The following is a 23,031-nucleotide window of genomic DNA, read 5'->3' as shown; positions in this document are numbered from 1 at the left end:
CTCAAATGAGTGTTTGTATTTTAAATAAATCAAATGAGTATATAGAATTCATTCTTAACAAGTAGGAAACCGTTTAAAATTTAATTTCCAATAAATATCCCTGAGAGGAGCCAATCACTGTTTCTGCTTTTGGGTAAATGTAGGATTAAAAAAGGTAGACATGCAGTTTGATCAGTAAAACTGTTGCAATTTTAAAGGCTTTGGGCACATGTGACAGATATTAGTAGGTAGTGTGGACAGTTGCTAGGTTTTAATTAGTCTGTTAAAAGTTATTTTTGTAGTGTTGTGGAATTCTGAACCAGATTGCCCTGTTCGTACCATACTTTGAAAGAATGGCTTTGGCAGTGATTTTTTTAGGTTTGTCGGTTGTGTAGTACCACTGAAAGAAAGGAAGACAGTTGCATTTATATAGCCTCTTTCACGATCTCAGGATGTCCCAAATCACTTCAGTCAGTCACGCACTTTTGAAATGTAGTCATTTTTGTGATGTGGAGAAACGAGACAGCCAATTTCCACCCAGCAAAGAGATTCATGACCAGATAATCTGTTTGTGATGTTGGTTGAGGGATGAATAGTGGCTCAGACACTAGTAGAACTCCCTTGTTCTTCTTTAAATAGTGCCAAGGGATCATTCACATCCACCTGAAAGGGCAGCTCAATTTAATGTCCCGTGTGAAAGATGGCATCTCCGACAATGCAGAACTCTAAGTACTGATGTGAAGTGTCAGCCTAGATTATGAGCTCAAGTCTCTGGAGTGAGGCTTGAATCCATAACCTTCAGATTCAGAGACAAGATTTCTACCACTCAGACAAGGCTGACACCAGTGAAAGCTTTCCCTGCTCAAAAAAAGGTGTTTGCAACGTTGGATTAACTACATAAGTGAAAGAAAATAATACTTGTACTATTAGGTCTTCATTTATTTAACACTTTCTTCAAACTTTTCTGTAAATTTTTCTCTTAAAAGCATTAAAGTTTTTTTTCTATCCTTTTGTAGATGAGGTACTCATTTGATGTACTATGTTAGAATGTGAACTTGTATTCCTCAAACCTTATATATACAATTCAAACTAAGCACATTCACACTTGAGCATATTTTTTTTCAGCTTGTGAAGTGTATACACAAATTAGCTCCCTTCCCTTAGGAATGTTTTGAGCATGGTATTCTGCGGTCTTTTTTGCAGTATTCTATTGCAATGATAACTGTTTTCTCTTTGAACTTGCAGTGCTGAACCCACGGGACGATGACGGAAGAGGTGATAGTGATTGCCAAGTTTGACTATGTGGCCCAGCAGGAGCAAGAGCTGGACATAAAGAAGAATGAGCGATTATGGCTGTTGGATGACTCCAAGTCATGGTGGCGTGTTCGAAACTCCACAAACAAAACTGGCTTTGTACCTTCAAATTATGTGGAAAGAAAGAACAGTGCCAGGAAAGCTTCTATTGTGAAGAACCTGAAGGATACCTTGGGTAAGTATGTCTTTGATATATGTTGGAGTATTGTTACCCAGTAAAATTACTTGCTTTCAGTAACAAAAACTTTTCTAGCCCAAGAACATGTGGTACAAATGTTGTCTTTATTGAAAATTCTTCTTGCCAAAGAGCGTGAAACCAAATTGTGAATGACAGCAGCCATAAGCATGATGGGGAAATATTGCAGCACCGACAGATAAAAACACCAGTGGGTATTTAAATTATTAAAATTGGGCAGATGGGTTCGGTGGTAATGGAGGAAATATACACAGTAAAAATATTATGCTGCTGCATGTAATGCGCTTGCAACCATCTGTTCCGTTTTTTTAAATCGTTATAATAAAACTTAGCATGTATTATGTAGTCCAACAGAACAGAATGCAGATAAATGAGAAATCTTCTTATTCTAATACACATGATCTCCTATAAGTACTTGTTACAAGAAAGATTAATTTAGACTTCCTGCAAAATAATCGGTTCTTCTGAGAGATATATATATATCAACACTATTCGTAGGCATCATTTCAACAAGAGCGTTAAGATAAGCATTCAGTAATTACCTGAAGATGTATAGCTGTGCAATCTCCTTTACCTTTCTGCAACCACTTCTTTTCATAATCTGCTTTGTGAGTATTGAACTTTATATGCCTTTTTGGCTTATTGATGGACTTTTTTAATAGAATATATTACAGCCTTTATTTCGAAGTGCAAATCAAATGTGTAATTTCATGGAATTCATGGAATTTTTTTTTCAAATTAAAAAAAACATTTAATTGTGCAACATGAAATAATGGATTTTGGAAAGACAGTAATGTGGTTTCAACCTATCTTATGTATTTGTAAACCTCAAAGTTGATCACCGAAGCTTCTAGATTATAATACACTCTGAATCATGTGTAATCTATGTGAAATTAATCCTTAATCATTATTCTACATGTAGTTGTACCTTGAAACATTCATTGCTGCATCATTGGCGGCCGTACCTTCGGCTGCCTAGGCCCCAAGCTCTGGAATATTTTTTTTATTCGTTCATGGGATGTGGATGTCGCTGGCGAGGCCGGCATTTATTGCCCATCCCTAATTGCCCTTGAGAAGGTGGTGGTGAGCCGCCACCTTGAACCGCTGCAGTCCGTGTGGTGAAGGTTCTCTCACCGTGCTGTTAGGAAGGGAGTTCCAGGATTTTGACCCAGCGACAATGAAGGGACGGCGATATGTTTCCTAGTCGGGATGGTGTGTGACTTGGAGGGGAACGTGCAGGTGGTGGTGTTTCCATGTGCCTGCTGCTCTTGTCCTTCTAGGTGGTAGAGGTAGCAGGTTTGGGAGGTGCTGTCAAAGAAGCCTTGGCGAGTTGCTGCAGTGCATCCTGTGGATGGTACACACCGCAGCCACTGTGTGCTGGTGGTGAAGGGAGTGAATGTTTAGGGTGGTGGATGGGGTGCCAATCAAGCGGGCTGCTTTGTCCTGGACGGTGTGGAGCTTCTTGAGTGTTGTTGGAGCTGCACTCATCCAGGCAAGTGGAGGGTATTCCATCACACTCCTGACTTGTGCCTTATAGATGGTGGAAAGGCTTTGGGGAATCAGGAGGTGAGTCACTCGCCGCAGAATACCCAGCCTCTGACCTGCTCTTGTAGCCACTGTATTTATATGGCTGGTCCAGTTAAGTTTCTGGTCAGTGGTGACCCACAGGATGTTGATGGTGGGGGAATTTGGCAATGGTAATGCTGTTGAATGTCAAGGGGAGGTGGTTAGACTCTCTCTTATTGGAGATGGTCATTGCCTGGCACTTGTCTGGCGCGAATGTTACTTGCCACGTAGCCCACACCGGGATGTTGTCCAGGTCTTGCTGCATGCAGGCTCGGACTGCTTCATTATTTGAGGGGTTGCGAATGGAACTGAACACTGTGCAATCATCAGCAAACACCTCCATTTCTGATCTTATGATGGAGGGAAGGTCATTGATGAAGCAGCTGAAGATGGTTGGGCCAAGGACACTGCCCTGAGGAACTCCTGCATCAATGCCCTGGGGCTGAGATTATTGGCCTCCAACAACCACTACCATCTTCCTTTGTGCTGGCTATGACTCCAGCCACTGGAGAGTTTTCCCCCTAATTCCCATTGACTTCAATTTTGCTAGGGCTCCTTGGTGCCACACTCGGTCAAATGCTGCCTTGATATCAAGGGCAGTCACTATCTCCTCACCTCTAGAATTCAGCTCTTTTGTCCATGTTTGGACCAAGGCTGTAATGAGGTCTGGAGCCGAGTGGTCCTGGCGGCACCCATACTGAGCATCGGTGAGCAGGTTATTGGTGAGTAAGTGCCGCTTGATAGCACTGTCAACGACACCTTCCATCACTTTGCTGATGATTGAGAGTAGACTGATGGGGCGGTAATTGGCTGGATTGGATTTGTCCTGCTTTTTGTGGACAGAACATACCTGGGCAATTTTCCACATTGTCTGGTAGATGCCAGTGTTGTAGCTGTACTGGAATATTCCCTCCCTAAATATCTCTCTCTCTCTCCTTTAAGACAATCTTTAAAACCCATCTCTTTAACCAAGCTTTTGGTCACTTGGCCAAATATCTCCTTCGGTGGCTCGGTGTCAAATTTTGTTTGATAATGCTCCTGTGACGTGCCTTGGGATGTTTTGCTAAGTTAATGGTGCTATATAAATACAACTTCTTGTTGTTGATACGTGTCCCTGTAGATCTTTGCTGACAAATAGCCCAGGAAAATGGTATGCACAGTTTAAAAGTCTGTAGAAAAGTGTTTGTGAGGGATGACTGCACAGTTTCTACTCTGTTGTTTCTATGTGTGAGGATGATTGAGTTGTGCTATTCTGTTCTTGCTGCTTGTTCTGTGGAAAAAATGGCAGAAGCAAAATTATATAAATCAATAGTGACTCCACAAATATTTCCGCCCCCCCCCCCCCTCCCCAACCAGAGCACAAGGACTGTGAGAGAGGAATTGTGGGTTGTTTGTATTTTCATTTTCATTTGCCGATGGGTCCACAGTCTTTTGAGGAATTGTTTCCAGACGTGTATATGAGAAATTGATCTGTGCCCGTTATTGTCCCCTTTCTACCTACCATCGAACACAAAATCCTAAAAGGTGATTTAAAAATTATATGGGACTTTGCCAGTCAGGATTCTCAATCTGGCACTAGACAATTTTTTAAAATCATTCTCTGAATGTGGGCATCACTGGCAAGACAGGCATTTACAGCCCTGGTTGATTTGAGAAGCTGGTGGTGGGCCTTTTTGAACCGCTGCAGTCAATCTTTGGAGTCACGTACAGGCCAGATCAGGTAAGGATGGCAGGTTTCTTTCCCTAAAGGGAAACGTTGGGTTTTTTTCAACAATCCAACAGCTTCATGCTCACTTTTAATGTTGCCATCTTTTTGTTTTAATTTTCAGATTTTTTTAAAAACCAAATTCAAATTCTCAAACTGCTAGGAAGTGATTTGCACTCATGTTCTCAGGATTATTAGTCCAGGCCTCTGGAATACTAGTCCAGTAACATAACCACTACACTACCATACTCTGGTTACTGATATGTTCTGATTAAAAGCCCTATTGTTGTACTGCGCTATATTATTTTGCTGCCTTCCTTTCTGCCAATACTTAGCTTTGGTGCAATTTATGATTTCATGGTCTGTTTCTGGAGTTTTTCCTCAGTTTGCAACAACTACTTTGATTTTTATTGTGCCCTTAATGTAGAAAAACTTCCCAAGTTGCTTCACAGAGGCATAATCAGAAAAAAATCATGGACAACAAATAGAGATATTGGTCAGGGTGACCAAAAGCCTGGTCATAGTTGAGCCTGAAGGTGAGAAAGGCATGATGAGTTTCAGCAACTGAAGGGCTGTTGCAGGACAGAGGAAGGTGATTTTTATGGAGGTGGAAGCAGGAGGTCTTTGTGATGGAGAGGATATGGAAGCTCAGCTTGGAATTCTAAGATTGCAATTAGTCTGATTCAACCCGAGATAGTGGCCGGGGAGGGGATGGAATTGGTGGCAAGCGTGCAGAGCTTATGGCAGGGAGGAAGACGACGGCTTCTGTCTTCCCAATGTTTAACTGAAGCAAATTGCAGCTCCTTTAAGACTGGATGTTGACAGGCAGTCTGATAGCACAGAGGCTGGATGGGGTAGGGGGGAGTGGTTTAAGGAGACAGTTGGTAGTGGAGAAAAGAAGCTGGTGGTTATCTTTTGCTCTCCATGATGACCCTGGAGGAGTAGGTGATTTTTGGCAGTGAGGTCCAATTGTGCTTGATGTGGTCCAATAATATCTGGTAATGGATGTCCAAATTAGTTCTGCACCCCTAGATTTGAGGATGTGAGGATGTGAAGATGGGGGCCATACCAAGCGGAACAACCAGGATGGGAGACAGTAAAAGTTTTACTGCGGACACGTTCACTGATAATTTGGTAACAAATAATTATAGTTGGAACTATCTGGCATATGAAAAAAAAAGGTCATGAAGTTCTACTCCAGTTAATGTCTAAATCTAAGGTGATGAAGTTGGGTTAAGAACAATCACCTCTGTGTGGTGCAACATTCATCTTGGTTGATCATCTTGGTGAGAATAATGGACACAGATCAATTTCTCATATACACGTCTGGAAACAATTTGTCAAAAGACTGTGCAACATTCATCTTTTCCATATGCCACCAAAATAGGTATAAGCTTTTAATAAGAATGCAGTGTAATTTCCATGTTTTATTCATGAGACCAAATATTTTTCCTGAAAATGTTTTGAACTGCTCAAGACCTTTTCATTCGGTCTCATGGAAAGAGAGAGAAGTTGAAATAAGGATAACCATGATGACTAAAGTTTTAATGTGTCACTTTCTGGCTATCAGCCTGTCATGTTCCCCACTAATTGTAAAGTTAAACTAAAAGGATTTGCCATCTTGATTCACTGAACCCTCATGAAACAGTGTCAAATACTTCTGCTTAAACAAATAGAAGGTGTGACTCATTATAAACTGAACTTTCAATTGGAATAGTCTGACTTTTGGGTATGAGCTGTGAGCCATTCAGCCCACACCTAACTAAATTAAAACAGTTTGTGACCTGCCACAAAGACGGATTCATGGCTGATTGGTAGATGGGCCCGTAAAGTCTGTTTGATTTGGAGTATGACTCACTTGTGCTTGCTTAAAAATGTAGCTTACTTTTTATGTATCTCTTAAAACTAAACACCGCTTCATTTGTTCAAATGGGTTTTGAATCAGATCTCATTCCTAACATTTCTGCATTGCTGACAGCTCTGTTAAAGATTGGAAGTATGAAGGACTATTACAATTTGCCACATGGCAATTGATCCTCCACAGACTCATTCTGCAGGTGTTGGTCATTTTTCTCCTACCTCACTACAGCTAGTTGGCATGTCATTCCAATAACTCCATATTAAAATTCCCTCCTAATGCCATAGACCAATGTCTTTTTATATTTTTTCCTCTCCTATCGCCATGTTTATGACTTCCTCCTCTAGTCCCACAGAAAGGGAACAGAGGTCCCTTCGTGTCATTGATGCAGGACTTCTGCATACGCTTGGATTTACTTTATGTTGAACAACTGATTGGAAGTTTCAAAATCACACCACCCCCTTGTAATGTGACTCTGCATGATGGAAAGCACCAGCCATTGTGCCCTTGTTATGAATATGTCTTGTGAACAGCATCTTGCTGATGTGCCACTTCTGCGACCTTTAACACAAGTACTTAGAACAGTTGGATGAAATGTCCTTGGGGTTGCTGTCCATAATTTCAATTGCATTAGGCACTCAAGAATTCCAGAGAGAGGCTTATCTTCACATCACTGGAATTTTACCTTGAATTCCTGGCTAAGATTAGTCCTTAACAACGTTGATGCAAAGACCGGCGTCTCTAAAGTGCCCAAAACAAAGACTAGCCACCCCTGTGGTAACCTCTGAAAAGACTTAACGTTCTACCTAATATTGTCAGGCCTCTGGGCTTTGAGCCACTCATTCCAGTTGTCTAGCTCTCACTCAGTTACATGTCAATGGATTAGTAAAGAGGGCTTCAGACATGCTGGCTTATTAATGCTAACTTCCTTTACCAGTGACATGAGGTCACAGGGATCCAATATCTGTGGCACTAAAATGGTTCCCTTCTTGTCACCATAAATATTGTCTCGATACATTTCACTCAGATATTTTGCATTCCAACTATGACCTCAGGTGCTCCCATCATATCAAAGTTGAGGATAATATCTGTAAACATTATGGTTGGGCCTCTGGACTAGCTAGGCACTAAATATTCCCCATACTACTGTGATCAAGAGCCTGCTCCTGACGTTGAGCGAGAAGTAGCGAAGCCACAGCCGTTACATTCAAATGGAAATTTCTGTCTTCCTTCCAATCGTGTTTAAAATTGCTTTTGTATTGATGTTTTAATTTAGATTCTAGGAGACCAGGGTCCAAGAGCTGGCTCCTGGCATTGACAGTAATAAAACTGAGTCAGTTCTCTTGGTGGCAAGTAAAGAAGAGAACAGCTGAGATAGAAAAAAATGGATGTGTTTCCGTATTTTCTTCAACTCAAAAAGCTTTTCGGCTTTTATTTTGGCGTGCAATGCTCCGATCAGCTGCGACACAGAATCAATTTAAAGGAGGTAATCTCCACGCCTCTGACATTTAGGACTTGGCTTTTTGTGGGTCTTGACAACTGCCATTGAAGACAGTGAAATATACATGCCTCCTTGCTGTTGTTCCAATGGGGATTGGTAGTGCGCTGGGAAGGAAGGAGCGTACAATTCCCCTTGATAAAGTTTTGCCCTCTTAATAAATTCACCTAATGCCTTAATAATAAGAGATTAAAATCCTTTGTCACTGTCTGTCGATCTGAATGTGTTAAGATTTTGAATTTAAGCTGTTCAAATCAGAAAAAGGAACTTTTTTACTTGACTAATTTCAGAACAAAGGCTGCTAGTCCAAAGATGCAACCCAAGATCCTACATTTTGAATTGTGGTGAGGGAGGACAGCTTCAAGTTTAATATAGTTTTAAATACTATGAAATAAAGAGAAATTTCCCTGTTTGTCAGAAACATTGCTCATTTTTAGCTGAAAAGTCCATCTAAAATATAAGTATTCTTATTTTATTTGATTGACAAAATCGACAGTTTCCTCCATTTAATGTCTGTTGAAGTAATATGGTATTAGTGTTCTTGAGCATTAAATAATACTCAAATAATTTTTCATACAATTGTAAATCTAATTTCAGTGGAAACTGTAGAGACTATCCCTTTCTAACTGGCCTTTTCTTGTCTTTGCAAAAAAAAATTGCAACCACCCATTCAGATCTATTTTGTCTTGGCTGGTTGATTTTGGGGATGATGACACTCATTGGTGAAACCAGGTAGTGACTTTGAGTATTATGCAGAGACTTTAATTTGTCGGCTACAAATTTGAATAGACTACAAATCTGTAAAGTTCAGTGAAATGCAAATCTTATGAATACGAAAGATCCATAAATGTTACATAGAATTATATAGAATGTACAGCACCGAGACTTCCCTGCAAGTGGCAACATCTTCTCTACGTCTACTCTGTCAAACCCTTTCATAATCTTAAAGATCTCAATCAGGTCACCCTTCTAGAGAGAAGAGCCCCAGCCTGTTTAATCTTTCAAAATAGGTATAAACTCTCAGTTCTCATCATCCTGGTAAATCTTTTTTGCACCTTCTCCAGTGCCTCTATATCCTTTTTTATAATATGGAGACCAGAACTGTTGACAGTACTGCAAGTGTGGTCTAACCAAGGTCCATACAAGTTTAACATAACTTCCCTGCTTTTCAATTCTATCCCTCTAGAAATGAACCCACTGCTTTGTTTGCTTTTTTTTTATGGCCTTATTAACTTGCGTCTCTACTTTGTGATTTATGTATCTTTACCCCCAGATCCCTCTGCTCCTCTACCCTATTTAAACTCTTCTTTTCCAGGGAGTATGTGGCCTCCTTATTCTTCCTACCAAAATGTAACACCTCACACTTATCTATATTGAAATTCATTTGCCAATTACTCACCCATTCTCCAAGTTTTTTAGCGTCTTCCTATATTTTATCGCAGCCCTCCTCAGTATTAACGATACCCCCCAATTTGGTGTTGTCCACAAATTTTGAAATTGTACTTCCGATTCCTAAGCCCAAATCGTTTATGTAAGTGGTGAACAACAGTGGTCCCCGCACCAATCCTTGTGGAATACCACTTCCCACCTTTACCAGTCTGCGTAACTACCTTTAACCCCTTCCCTGTTTTTTTTTGTTTTGTAGCCAGCTTGCTATCCATTATGCTACTTGTTCCCTGACTCCACATGCTCTGACCTTAGTCATCAGTCTATGATGTGGTACCTTATTGAAGACCTTTTGAAAATTCAAATATATTACGTCTATTGCATTACCCTTGTCTACTCTTTGTGCTACTTCATCAAAGAATTGAATAGGTTGGTCAAGCACGACCTTCCCTTTTGAAATCCATGCTGACTATTCTTTATTATATTAAATGTTGATGCAAATGAGTCTATCGGGTTTCACACAAGTGAGAACATTGCTAATTTGGTCAGGGTTCATTCCGCCCAATTTTTCCTGCCCGTTTTCTCCCCTCCTTCTGTCAAGGGGTTAACTCTTTGGGATATAGTTCCATGGAGTTTGGAACCTCCAGTAACTCACCCTTGTGGCCATTCTTTGTGAGCTAAATGGTGAGAGTTGGCCAACTATTCCTTTCATGGAGTTTGTCACAGCTGGCCCAATCCTCTCCTCAAATGCACAATTTACAGCAGGGGTTGCCAGATACTAATTACGGTGGGGACCATGACTTATTTTCCCATCCCTAACCTAGGGACAGTGGGCTGTCCGGGTCTACATGGCTCAACTTCTCACTGTGTTAATCACGTGAGATGTTGTAAAGTCGGCCTGTATTCAATGTATTCTATTGATTGTTCACTTTCCATTTTAAGCGTACCTACAGGGCCTCTGAACAGCTTGTTGATTAAGGCATCAAATGGATTAGCAGTTTTTGTACTCAGACTGTGTCTTATGCATTGAAACCTGTGTTTCTTGCACCCTGCCACACTGAGCCACATCCAAGTTGTAAAATGAACCCCCCATCATTGTAAATTACTTACCGAGAGCACATGGGTTGTCCACTACATCTCTTCTGAATCTAGAAGGTGGAAAATGTCAATGCTAGATTGCCTTGTACATGCTAAAACTACTGATCAAAATTATTTACAGTGATCTGCAGAAACAAAATATTACACAGCACAAGTAGTAAGGAATATATGTAAAACTTTGATTATTTAAAAGAGTCTTTTGTTTTCCCAGCTTCATTGGGCAAGCTATTAAGATGACGGCCTCTTGCTAGATATATTTTAGGGAAAGTTTCCCCTTTAAGGCTATAAGCAATTTCTTTGAAGATGGTAATCCAAATAGAATCTTAGCAATCTTATTTTGATATAGAAGACACAAAAAACATACTGGAAATAGTGGGGAAACAAGGGTCTAATGAAAGTGAGGGACTTAAAGTAATTAAGATTAGTTTTTAAAAAAAAAAGTACTGGAGAAATTAATGGGACTAAAAGCTAACAAATCCTCTGGACCTGATGGCCTACAGCCTAAGGTTTTAAAAGAGGTGGCTGCAGAGATAGTGAATGCTTTGGTTTTGATCTTCCAGAATTCCCTAGATTCTAGAACGGCCCTCGTGGATTGGAAGGTAGCAAACATAATCCTGCTATTCAAGAAAGGAGCGAGAGAAAACAGGGAACTATAGGTCAGTTAGTCTGACATCAGTAGTGGGAAAATGCTAAAATCTGTTATTAAGGACATAGTAACAGGGTGCTAGGAAAATCATAACGTGATTAGGCAGAGTCAACACAGTTTTATGAAAGAGAAATCATGTTTGATTTATAGTTTTTTGAGGATGTAACTAGCAGGGCAGATAAAGGGGAACCAGTGGATGTAGTATATTTGGATTTTCAAAAGGCATTCGATAAGTTGCCACACAAGAGGTTGTTACACAAGATTAGGGCTCGTAGGATTGGGGGTAATATATTAGCATGGATTGAGGATTGGTTAACGAACAGAAAACAGAGTAGGAAAAAACGGATCATTTTCAGGTTGGCAGCTGGGATAACTAGTGGGGTGCTGAAAGGATCAGTGCTTGGGCCTCAGCTGTTTACAATCTATATTAATGACTTAGATGAAGGGACCGGGTTTGATGTATCCAAGTTTGCTGACTATACAAAGCTAAGTGGGAAAGTAAGCTGTGAGGAGGATGTATAGGGATATAGACAGGTTAAGTGAGTGGGCAAGAAGGTGGCAGATGGAGTATAATGTGGTGTAATGTGAAATTATCCACTTTGGTAGGAAGAATAGAAAAGCAGAATACTTTTTAAAAGGTGAGACTAAAAAATGTTGGTAGTCAGAGGGATTTGGGTATCGTTGTACACAAATCAAAAAGTTAACATGCAGCTACAGCGAGCAATTAGGAAGGCAAATGGTATATTAGCCTTTATTGCAAGGGGGTTGGAGTATAAGAGTAAGGAGGTCTTGCTGCAATTATATAGGGCTCTGGTGAGACCACACATGGAGTACTGTGTACAGTTTTGGTCTCCTTACCTAAGGAAGGATATACTTGCCCTAGAGTGGGTTCAGCAAAGGTTCACTAGATTGATTCCCAGGATGAGAGGGTTGTCCTTTGAGGAGAGATTGAGTAGAATAGGCCTTTATTGTCAGGAGTTTAGAAGAATCAGAGGTGATCTTCTTGAAACATATAAAATTCTTTGCATCTACCCTGTCAATCCCTCTGAGAGGCTCTTTCCCCTGGCTGGAGAGTCAAAAACTAGGGGTCATAATCTAAAGGGGTTGACCATTTAGGACTGAGATGAAGAAAAATGTCTACTCAGAGGGTTGTGAATCTTCAGAATTCTCTACTCCAGAGGGCTGTGGTTGCTCAGTCGTTGAGTATATTCAAGACTGAAATTGATAGATTTTTAGACATTAAGGGACTCCAGGGATATGGGGATCGGCAGGGAAAGTGGAGTTGAAGTCGAAGATCAGCCATGACCTTATTGAATGGCGGAGCAGGCTCGAGAGTCTGTATGGCCTACTCCTGCTCCTGCTCCTATGTGGTATGTTCTTATAATAGACCATGAGATAGTGGGTTGAGATTCGTTTTTCACCCTTAGGACTTATCCACATCTCCCCGTGATTACCTGAACACACATCAATCAGAAATTATATGTTAGCCTGCCTAGTCACATCAGGATGAATTCATAAAATATTCCTGCAGAAAATCCCAAGGAATGTTAATGAGTATGTAAAGACATACTGCCTGGAATCCAAACATCACACTGCTGGTAAACATCCTAGTTCACAATAATTAGATATGCACAATCAAATTCACACCCAGATCAAAAGATAATTGAGAGGTTAGTAGACTGTGATTCAAAAAGTCTGAGCAGCCTTTCAACAAAGTGCTTTATTTTGGAACTACGTTACCATAAAAGACATTTTTAAGGTCTGTATGCCAAACCGGACAAAAGATGTCCCTTTTTTTTATAGCAACTACAAGTTTGAGTACAGAGAAATCCAGCTTAAAGGCCACAAGCCTATAAATGACCATTGACTTACAATCCTATCAATACGGCGCTGAAGTTCAAGAACCTATCTGAAGCCATCCCTAAAGGTCATTGTGATGAATGTGTTTCATTGTAAATCACATGACTAATTCAGGATTAAATACTTTCTATTTCAGCTTTTTAAAAATGCTTGATCCCATTCTGTGCTGAGCTAGCTGGTCTCAGCATGCAGGTGCTCAACAATTTCAGCTTTTTAAAAATGGTTGATGTTTTTTATATATGGCACATATTTACATTGCCGATGATCAGAATATAAATGTACTATTTTCTTTTTTCTTCCTGCATGTTACCTGTTGCAGTGTCACATATTGATGTAAACGTAAGACAAAGATCCCACTGTCTAGTAAATGGCCAGGAGAAGGTGCATGTGGGCAATGAGTTAACGGGCATTTCTCTGTTGCCCGTCTTCCTGAATTTCTGATACTGTTGGGTGCTCCAAAATCATGGATTTTTTTTTCCTACTACATCATTTATATTCCATAAGATAGTGAGTTTTAGCACTTGACATTTTTGGTTATTTTGGAGAAATCAATGTAGAACTGAAAATTTTTCTTTTTTAAAAAAGCTACTTCCTTTGATAGCTTAATGGGTTAATGCAGTCGCTATTCATTGTGCTACTGAATTATACAGACCAGGAGAGTCCCTGCTTGATCCCATTCTGTGCTGAGCTAGCTAGTCTCAGCATGCAGGTGCTCAACAATTGACTGCAATGCCCGCAGGCATGGAAGATTGAAAAGTCAGCCAAGATTCCCACTCCTGAGAGGTGTCCAAAAACCACTATGTGACTGTCGGTTGAGGACTGGATCTGGCTTGGCTGTGGTGCCACACCCCTTTTCTGCTCTTCACCCACCCAGCTAGGCTCAGATATATCATCTGACAGCACTTATCATCCAGCCTTATTCACTAAGAATGGCTGGAGTGTTGTGAGTTCAAGTCCCACACCAGAGACTTGAGCACATAATCCAGACTGACACTCCAGTGCAGTATTGAGGGAGTGCTGCACTGTTGGAGATTCCGTCTTTAGGATGAGACATTTAACTGACGCCCCATCTGCCCTCTCAGTTGAATGTAAAAGATCCCATGGCACTATTTCACAGAAGAGCAGGGGAGTTCTCCGTGGTGTTCTGGTCAATATTTATTCATCAACCAACACTAAAAACAGATTATGTGGTCGTTATTCCATAGCTGTTTGTGGGACCTTGCTGTGTGTAAATTGGCTGCCGTGTTTCCTACATTACAACACGTGTAATGTAGGAAATGCGGCTACACTTCAAAATTACTTATCTTGCTGTAAAGCGCTTTGAGACGTCCTGAGGTCATGAAAAGCTCTATATAAATGCAAGTCTTTCTTTTCTATTGGGGTGAGGTATCAAATGGCGACTAGTGTTCAGGAAACTTTGTCAGCATGAGCTGCTACCTTCAGGAGTGAAAACTAGAAAAACAATATATGTGCTCACAATGTTGAGACACCTGACTGGACTTTCTGTGCTGTGTATGGCTGGTTGATTTAGTTCTGTCAACCATCACCATACACGCGATACCTATAACGAATGTAACTCCTCTATTCAAGAAAGGAGGGAGACAGAAAGCAGGAAACTACAGGCCAGTTAGATTAATATCTGTCATAGGGAAAATGCTAGAATCTATTATTAAGGAGGTTATCACAGGGCACTTAGAAAATCTCACTGCAATCAGGCAGAGTCAACACGGCTTTGTGAAAAAGGGAAATCGTGTTTGATTAATTTATTAGAATTCTTTGAGGAAGTAATAAGCAATTGGATAAAGGGGATCCTGTGGATGTGGTATACTTGGATTTCCAGAAGGCTTTTGACAAGGTGCCACATCAAAGGCAACTACACAAAATAAGAGCTCATGGTGTAGGGGATAACATATTAGCATGGATAAAGGATTGGTTAGCTAACAGGAATCAGAGTAGGCATAAATGGGTCATTTTCAGGTTGGCAAGATGTAACGAGTGGAGTGCCACAGGAATCAGTGCTTGGACCTCAACTATTTACAATCTGTATCAATGACTTGGATGAAGGGACCGAATGTATGGTTGCTAAATTTGTTGATGTAGGTAGGAAAGTAAATTGTGAAGAAGACATGAGGAGTCTGCAAAGGGATATAGATAGGTTAAGGGAGTGGGCAAAAAATTGGCAGATGGAGTATAATGTGGGAAAATGTGAACGTGTCCACTTTGGCAAGAGGAATAGAGAAGCAGTACATTATTTAAATGGAGAGAGATTGCAGAACGCTGAGGTACAGAGGGATCTGGGTGTCCTAGTACATGAATCACAAGAAATTAGTATGCAGGTACAGCAAGTGATTCGGAAGGCAAATGGAATGTTGTCATTTATTGCAAGGGGAATGGAATATAAAAGTAGAGATATTTTGCTACAGTTGTACGGGGCATTGGCGAGACCACATCGAGAATACTGTGTGCAGTTTTGGTCTCCTTATTTAAGAAAGGACATAATTGCTTTGGAGGCGGTTCAGAGAAGGTTCACTCGACTGATTCCTGGGATGAGGGGTTATCTTATGAGGAAAGGTTGGACAAGTTGGGCCTGTATACACTGGAGTTTAGAAGAATGAGAGGTGATCTTATTGAAACATATAAGATCCTGAGGGGACTAGAAGGGGTAGATGCTGAGGGGATATTTCCCCTTGTGGGAGAGATAGAACTAGGGGCCACAGTTTAAAAACAAGGAGTCTCCCATTTAAGACTGAGATGAGGAGAATTTTTTTCTGAGGATCGTGAGTCTCTGGAACTCTCTTCCCCAGAGAGCGGTGGAGGCAGGGTCATTGAATATTTTTAAGGCTGAGTTAGATAGATTCCTGATTAACAAGGGAGTCAAAGGTTATAGTAGGTAGACGGGAGGGTAGGATTGAGATCACAATCAGATCAGCCATGATCTTATCAAATGGCACAGCAGGCTCGAGGGGCCGAATAGCCTACTCCTGCTCTTAATTCATATGTTCGTATGATACACTGAATAACAAGTTAGTCATGAAACTCTTGTCCTTTTTTTTAACCTTTACTTTGTGCACCAAGCTGGGCTAGCCCTGCCCTCGCTGGGAAACTTAAGTTTGCTTCAGGAAGTCAGAAGTGTTACTGGAATTTTCTCCTATCTGCTGACCATGAATGCTATGTAGGATGTACTTCGCTTAAGCCAAGACAAAATCAAGTTGCACAGTGGAATAAGATCAGGGTATCATCCAAGTCCTTAATGAGGGTCCGTCACATGCTATTATTTCCTTCATATTGGATGACCTTTACAAAAGGAGGATGAATAAACTCCTACATTTCACGTGTGGCTGACTTGCTCAATGGCTGCTTTGCCATTTCACTGAGTGGCATGATGTATTTTTCAATAAATGCTCACTGACCAAAAATGATCCCATTATTTTCAGTATTGACTACATAGTACTTTAATAAATATACAACAAAATAGACTTGGACAAGTAGGGAAATTGAATGTGAGCTTTAGTTTAATCCATTTGTCTTACCTTGAAAACAGCAAATTTTCCTTAGCCTGTTTGAAATGTACACAATTTAAAACTTAGCATCTTTGTAAGTACCCTAAATGAAAATTTGGTGTTTCAAAAATCACACACATCTGGGTTGTTCTTAACAACTCATTGCTGCCTCCCTAAGAACAGCTACCCCATCTACCACTCTTACCAACCATCTGGCCTAGAACATTCCTCTGGGACTAACTTCTCCAGCTTTCCATCCTGCTCAGCCCCACTGTTACCACTCCACATGTCCTTCCAGAAGGCCTGCTTTCCAGCGAATAAGGTCCTCTTTATCCATGGCCTGTTCATGGATGATCTTGACACTGACAGAAACCTGGCTTATGGATAGTTATTTCTTTTCTCCCTTACATAAGTCCCATCCCCCTCCCCCCCCCCCCCCCCCCCCCCCCCCGTCTTGGCTATACTTCTCAACACCTGCCCCGCTCACCCACCCATATCACAGTGCTTTGATCCTTATCTCCATGTCACACTTTGGCTTCTTTCCTCTCTCTCGCTCTCTTTCTCCCCCACCCTTTTGGGCACCACCCTCTTCCATCCCTCGTCCATTTAAAATCCTTGTTTTCTACCCCCAGCCCTAGGAAGCCCAATGTCGACTATCCCCTCAAGCTATCCTCCCTTATCCTCTGCCAAACAATACCTTGCCCCCTCTCCACTGAATTCACCATCCGCCTGTTTTTTCTCAATTGTGCCCTTCATATAAATTTCCTTACATTGGCTCCCCATCCCCCAGTGCTTAAAATTTAAAATCTTTGTCTTTAAATTCCTCTATGGCCTTATTTTAGTATGGCAGATCCCTGATTTTGTTAATCATTCTCAATGGTAATCAATATAAATCTCCTTTTTGGTGACTAAAACAAAATCCTCTGTATTCTCCATAATGTTTGACACAGTGTCAATAGTGCAGCTAACCTGGAGTTGTGAAGGAGAGCACTGTTCTTTTGCACTTTGTTCTAAATAATGTGGTTTTCATGATCAGTTGACAAGATACCTGATCATAACACTGCCAAATTGTGCTTTAAATGCTTTGAGACGATTTGAGTAGTGATTTTGATGTGATTTGAGCAGCCTATTCATGAAGGAAAATCCTTCAATATAAAGTGGTAAGGGAAAGGGAGGGAGAGGAACAGTGTGGTGTTTTATAATTAAAAGCTAGTGCGAGTCAACTTGCTTATTAGATTCAGATATGTCAACACAACAGTGAAATGGGGTCCAGCCTTGTGCACAATATGGAGTTTCAGTCAGTAACTAAGCTACAGCAGTAATTGCCTGGGGGGGTTGGAAGAGGGGGTTGTGTAAATAACATTGTTCTACAGTTGTGCAAGACTATTAGTTATATTAAAATCTGTCACCAATTATTTCCCCTCAGGGTCAAAAGCAACGTACCATGGTCCTGATGCTATCATTGTTAATAACATCGACATATCTTATCGCTACTACCCCTGAACCGTTTTTCTGAGCAATATTTCAAATGATTCCATTCATTCCTCATTTCATTTGTTTTTACTATACATCAACTTCTGTTTGGTTTTCCTGCATCGATAATCAATGCTTAATGTAGCCACCAAAAGGGAGGGTGCCAAAATATAACTTTTGTATCACCAAAATGTTCGTATGCAGTGAGTGGGGGGAAAAGTATTCACGCTTGTATTAGTGAACTGTTTTTATATGATCTTTGGTCTATTTGGGGGGTGAAGGGTGAAGGGAGCAAAGAAATAACCAATGTCATGGTATCAATAGGTCCATTCGCATCCCTGGAAAGTGGCTTCACCTACATCAAGGAGCTTGGCTTGAGCATTGGTAACTTTGGAATTGGATAGTTCTAAAATTTGGATTTTTGGGCTTGAATGGAAATATTTGAGCTGAATTCTAAGTTCTCATTCCTTGTTATCTTTGTGGTATTCCAATGCTCTCCTGGTTGGCCTCCCACATTCTGCCAACTGTTAACTTCAGCTTATCCTAACTCGCACCAAATCCCGTTCAGCCATCACCCCTGTGCTCGCTGACCGACATTGGCTCATCCTTGTGTCCAAATCCCTCCATGGCCACGCCCCTCCCTATCTCTGTGACCTCCTCTAGCCCTTCGAGATCTCTGTGCTTCTCCAATTCTGGTTTCTTGCACATCCCCGATTTCCATCGTCCCACCATTGGCAGCCATGCCTTCAACTGCCTCGGCCCTAAGTTCTGGAATTCCATCCCTAAACCTCTCTGCCTGCCTACCTTTCCCCTTAAAACCTACCTCTTTTACGAAGCTTTTGATCACCTGTCCTGATATCTCTGTGGCTAGCTGTCAAATTTTGTTTGATAACGCTTCTATGAAGTGCCTTGAGATGTTTTATTATGTTAATGGCACTATACAAATGCAAGTTGTTGCAGTCTTAATTTTTTTTTCTTGTGTTTGAACTCTGTTTGGATGGATGGATTTCTTGAGCAGCAAAAGGTTGTGGTTGGTTTTACCAGTAATCTCTAATGTTTAATGACCTCTCAGGATAAAAAAATGTTTTTGAAGACCAAATAAGCCCAAATTAATACCGGAATTTGACCCTTTTCCAACCTAATTCTGTTTCAGACCTTTGCAATAATAAGTGAGGGATGAGCTGCACTTTTAATGAGTCACTTTTGTTTCTTATCTGAATAACTAATCTTTAGTCGAGCACTGCTATTTTCATTAGTTTACGATGGGTCACAGTTTTACCGAGAATCAAGTTGGTAAATTTATGACATATTTAGTTATGATTCCAAGTTAGAATTAGTGTAGGTCCATAATCCAAAGGTTTTAGCTGCAACCTCAAATGAAATTAACATTGCGTTTACAACTTCAGTCTTACTGCCAAGTGGTTTCCACTTCACAACAATGTTAAAGTTGCTCTAAGTCCAGAGTCAGGGCCCATGTGATTCTGGAGGCAAGAAGAGTGAACTGCCCATCCTGTGTCGGTGGTCTTGTACAGCTTGAGTTTTACACTACACAGGCAACTTTTGTGCTGGTGTGTTTTAAATTATTAATATGCATATTTAACTTGTATTTTAAACATGGGGGTCCCTTGGACTCCCATGGGCATTTTTTAGATTAGTGCCAGATTTTGTGGTTGTGCATTATAAATGTCGCTGTCATGTTGGGAATTGTCATGAATTGCCCCCCTCGCTTTCCCACAGGGAGAGAAAATTTAGACAGTCACTTTGGGATATTCCTGCATTTCCTGGCAAATATTGAGCCGGAAATTCCTTAAAGAATGGTGAGCTCAATAGCACTCACCTTTGTTAGTGGCGAAATGGAAGAGCGTTCACATTTGCGCAGTCAAATGCAAAAATCCGGAACTTGCTCCTCCTAGTTTGCCAGCGATATGACAGCTTCGCATTGAAAGGATATTGCTGGCTGCAATCAACCGAATCAACGGACCAGCGCCAACCTGCTCTTCTGCTCATCCGGAAAGTAACTAATATAGTCACAAAACAGGTACGCTTAAAAATACCAGCTCTAAACTTAGTTTTAACAGCGTGTTAAGTCTTAATGACTGCCAAACAACTAAAAAATTAACTTTAAAAAATGTGGAGTCTCATTATTCCCTATTTTAATAGTTCTTGGTCATTGAAAAAAATTTATTTTAAAAATTATTTTTTTTCAACTTTTCCCTCCGTCTCTTTAATTCGATTATTTCTTACCCTCTTTTTTTCGTTGTCTATAACTTTTTTACAAATGATTTTAGTGTTGTACCTTTCACTGCCTGGATTTTACGTTCCAGTTTGCAGAAACTGTTTGCAGCTTGTCAAAAATGCTGCAATCTGATTGTTCGAGGGGAGAGTGTGATCCTCTCTCTTCTCACATGGATCCTACTTCGCTGAACCTAACGCTGAGCTCTTCTCCATCTCCTATTAGAGGAAGTGCATACAGTAAGTTAGTGGGTTAGTATAAACCTATGGAGCGACAAGCACTGTTGGTTCGCCGCTCCAAGCAATTTCTGGGACATCGAAGTCCTATGGATCAGATATTATGTATTAAATATTTTTTTAGAATATACCCTTTTTAAAAAAAATATGGCCCTACCCTGACCATGTCTTCAATCATATGATGACAATAAGCTGCCAATTTGCCCATGTTTTCAAGGATAGACAGAATAGTGCATTGTTCATTTGCTTAGTCTCTGCTCGCTGATTCTCTCTCAAGGCCGATGTTGAGAAATTCCCAGGAGTCACACCACCTTGGAGGTACATATGCAATATTTATAGTAATTTGGGAGACTGACCTCCATGTACCATTCTTAACCATGTACGCTGGTGCTTTGCTCCGTTCTTTATTTAGCAGTGTTGTATGATCGGACTTCGCATTCTAGCATAGCAGAAGTTTTAGGAAGTGGTTTCAGGTACATCCTCATGATCTGGGATTGTGATTCTGTGTTTAGTTTGTAAGAGTAAATGACCTTAATTCGGCAAATTTGTAAATTCACATTTTCTTGTGTCTAATGCCATCAACACCCCCGAAGCTCAGCACGTGTACAAATAGAAGTGCAGCCGACAGAGAGAGAACAATGGGTGTAGGGCTGGTTGCACTCCTATAATGTAAATGCACTCATAAGTTTGTGTTTTAAATTTGAAGTTTCACTTTTTGACTATTGAGGATAACAGTATATAATAGCTGAAAATTTGGGGATAAAGCAATTCTCAGACTTAATCTTGCAAAATTCTTTCATTGGGAACATGCAGTTAAAGAAAACATTTTGCTCAGTTGTAGGTTCACTTTCTATATATTCAAATAGAAAATGTGCTTGTTTTATGGCAAGAATCTAGACTAAGATTGTATCTTGTAGCCAAGAGTTCATACCCAGGAGTCTAACTAATGTACACTATATGTAAATAACGGAGAACTTTGACTTATTGAGACTAGTGTTGAATTAAGTTTTTAAAAAATTAATGTATAGTTGGTGTAATTAAAATTTGCATAAACTTCTATTGCCACATAATAGCCACATTAACAAGCTCTCTGGACCAGTTTTTAACCAGTATAATTGCCCCCTGTAATTTTGCTGTACAAGCTTAATGTGAAGTCACTTTTGTGTCCAGTTGCCAACAGTTCAGGTCCTAGCAGAGTGACACCAAAGCAAACTATCTGCATCACTTTCCTATTTATCCACCGCAAGTCTTCTGTAGGTGTGTCGGAATCCTGTTGGGTAAATGGAAAAGGGACACTTTACGTATGTGCAGAAGAATCCAAGAACTGATGAGATAAGACGACAACTGTTTCTCTTAATGTTGCAGCTGATGTGCATGACTTCCAGTGACAACTCTTCTAAATGCCCAACTGATGAGTTAAGCAGACTTATATTGTAGATTTTTACACTGAGGCATGCACATGCACTAACATGCTCGCAGTGTAATGCTATTTTGTTTCACAGCACAAGCATGTTGACTCACTGAACCAGCTTAGGATATTTAGGCCGCAGAAGGAGGGAGTTGATGCAACAGCAGAAAGTAGGATCCATAAAAATTATAAGTCCACGTTGCTGTTGGGTCTATAGAGATTGGATTGTTTAGTTTGAGGATTTCTGTTCATTGTGTGTAGTAAGTTAAAAGCACCGTTAATTGTTGGGTGTTTGAAAAACAGTTGTTGGGATCAGTAGACACTGTTGTGATTGCTTGATAGCCATAATTGAACAAAGGGAGCACTACTTGCCACAGAGGTGCCCTCGGTGGGATATTTGTGAGAGTTGTTTTGGAGCCTTGGGTTACAACATGATCTTTTCACGCAGTGAATTAACTCTGATAGAATGACAGCTGTTTGTAAAATCAGTTTGGGCAGTCTCGGTCCAGTTCCTTGTAAGCATAGGTCCACCGCACAAAATTGCTCATACACTAGCACTAATCTTGCTAAATAAAATTGCATGCTCAAAGACTGACAACATAAGTCAGTGTAGGAAAAAGAATTGTCAAACTGGTACAGTGAGTGCTCTTCTGAGTTTGCATTCAGCCAGGCAAGAGTATAGGGAATTATTTTTTCTCCATCTGACTGGTACTGTACGCCTCACCTCTAACTGCGGGTGTACCCAGAATGGGAAGTGTTCACATATTTCACCAAGATGAGCCCAGAAATTCACTTGATCAGTTGAAAGTATTCCTGTGTTTTGAACCAAAGGTTGTTGCTTCAAGTCTCACTGTAGACTTGAGCACATAAATTAGGCTGAAATTTCAGTGCAGTAATGAGGGAATGCTGCATTGTCAGAGGTGCCATCTTTTGGTTGAAATTTAAACCGAGGTCCTGTCTGCCTGATTTAGGAGGTTGTAAAAGATCCCTGCTCCTCGAAGAGGAGGTCGGAGTTCTCCTGGTGTCGTAGCAAACATTTCTCCCTCAATCAGCATCCCTAAGAACAGATTATCTA

General features: G+C 40.6%; 1 protein-coding gene across 2 annotated transcripts in view; it reads left to right on the top strand.

The window, feature by feature from the left end:
- Window positions 1–23,031, top strand: part of LOC137331595 (SH2/SH3 adapter protein NCK1-like) — a 187,034-nt gene that overhangs the window by 120,332 nt on the left and 43,671 nt on the right. For both annotated transcript variants that reach the window (XM_067995497.1, XM_067995496.1), the window contains exon 3: window positions 1,225–1,468. In XM_067995497.1, the coding sequence (XP_067851598.1) occupies window positions 1,243–1,468 (226 nt within the window). In that variant the 5' untranslated portion in view covers window positions 1,225–1,242. The remainder of the gene's footprint in view (window positions 1–1,224; window positions 1,469–23,031) is intronic.

The sequence above is a fragment of the Heptranchias perlo genome, chromosome 13 (genome assembly GCF_035084215.1).
Source record: "Heptranchias perlo isolate sHepPer1 chromosome 13, sHepPer1.hap1, whole genome shotgun sequence".
Classification (NCBI taxonomy): Eukaryota; Metazoa; Chordata; class Chondrichthyes; order Hexanchiformes; family Hexanchidae; genus Heptranchias; species Heptranchias perlo.
This window is presented reverse-complemented; position numbering and strand designations above follow the sequence as displayed.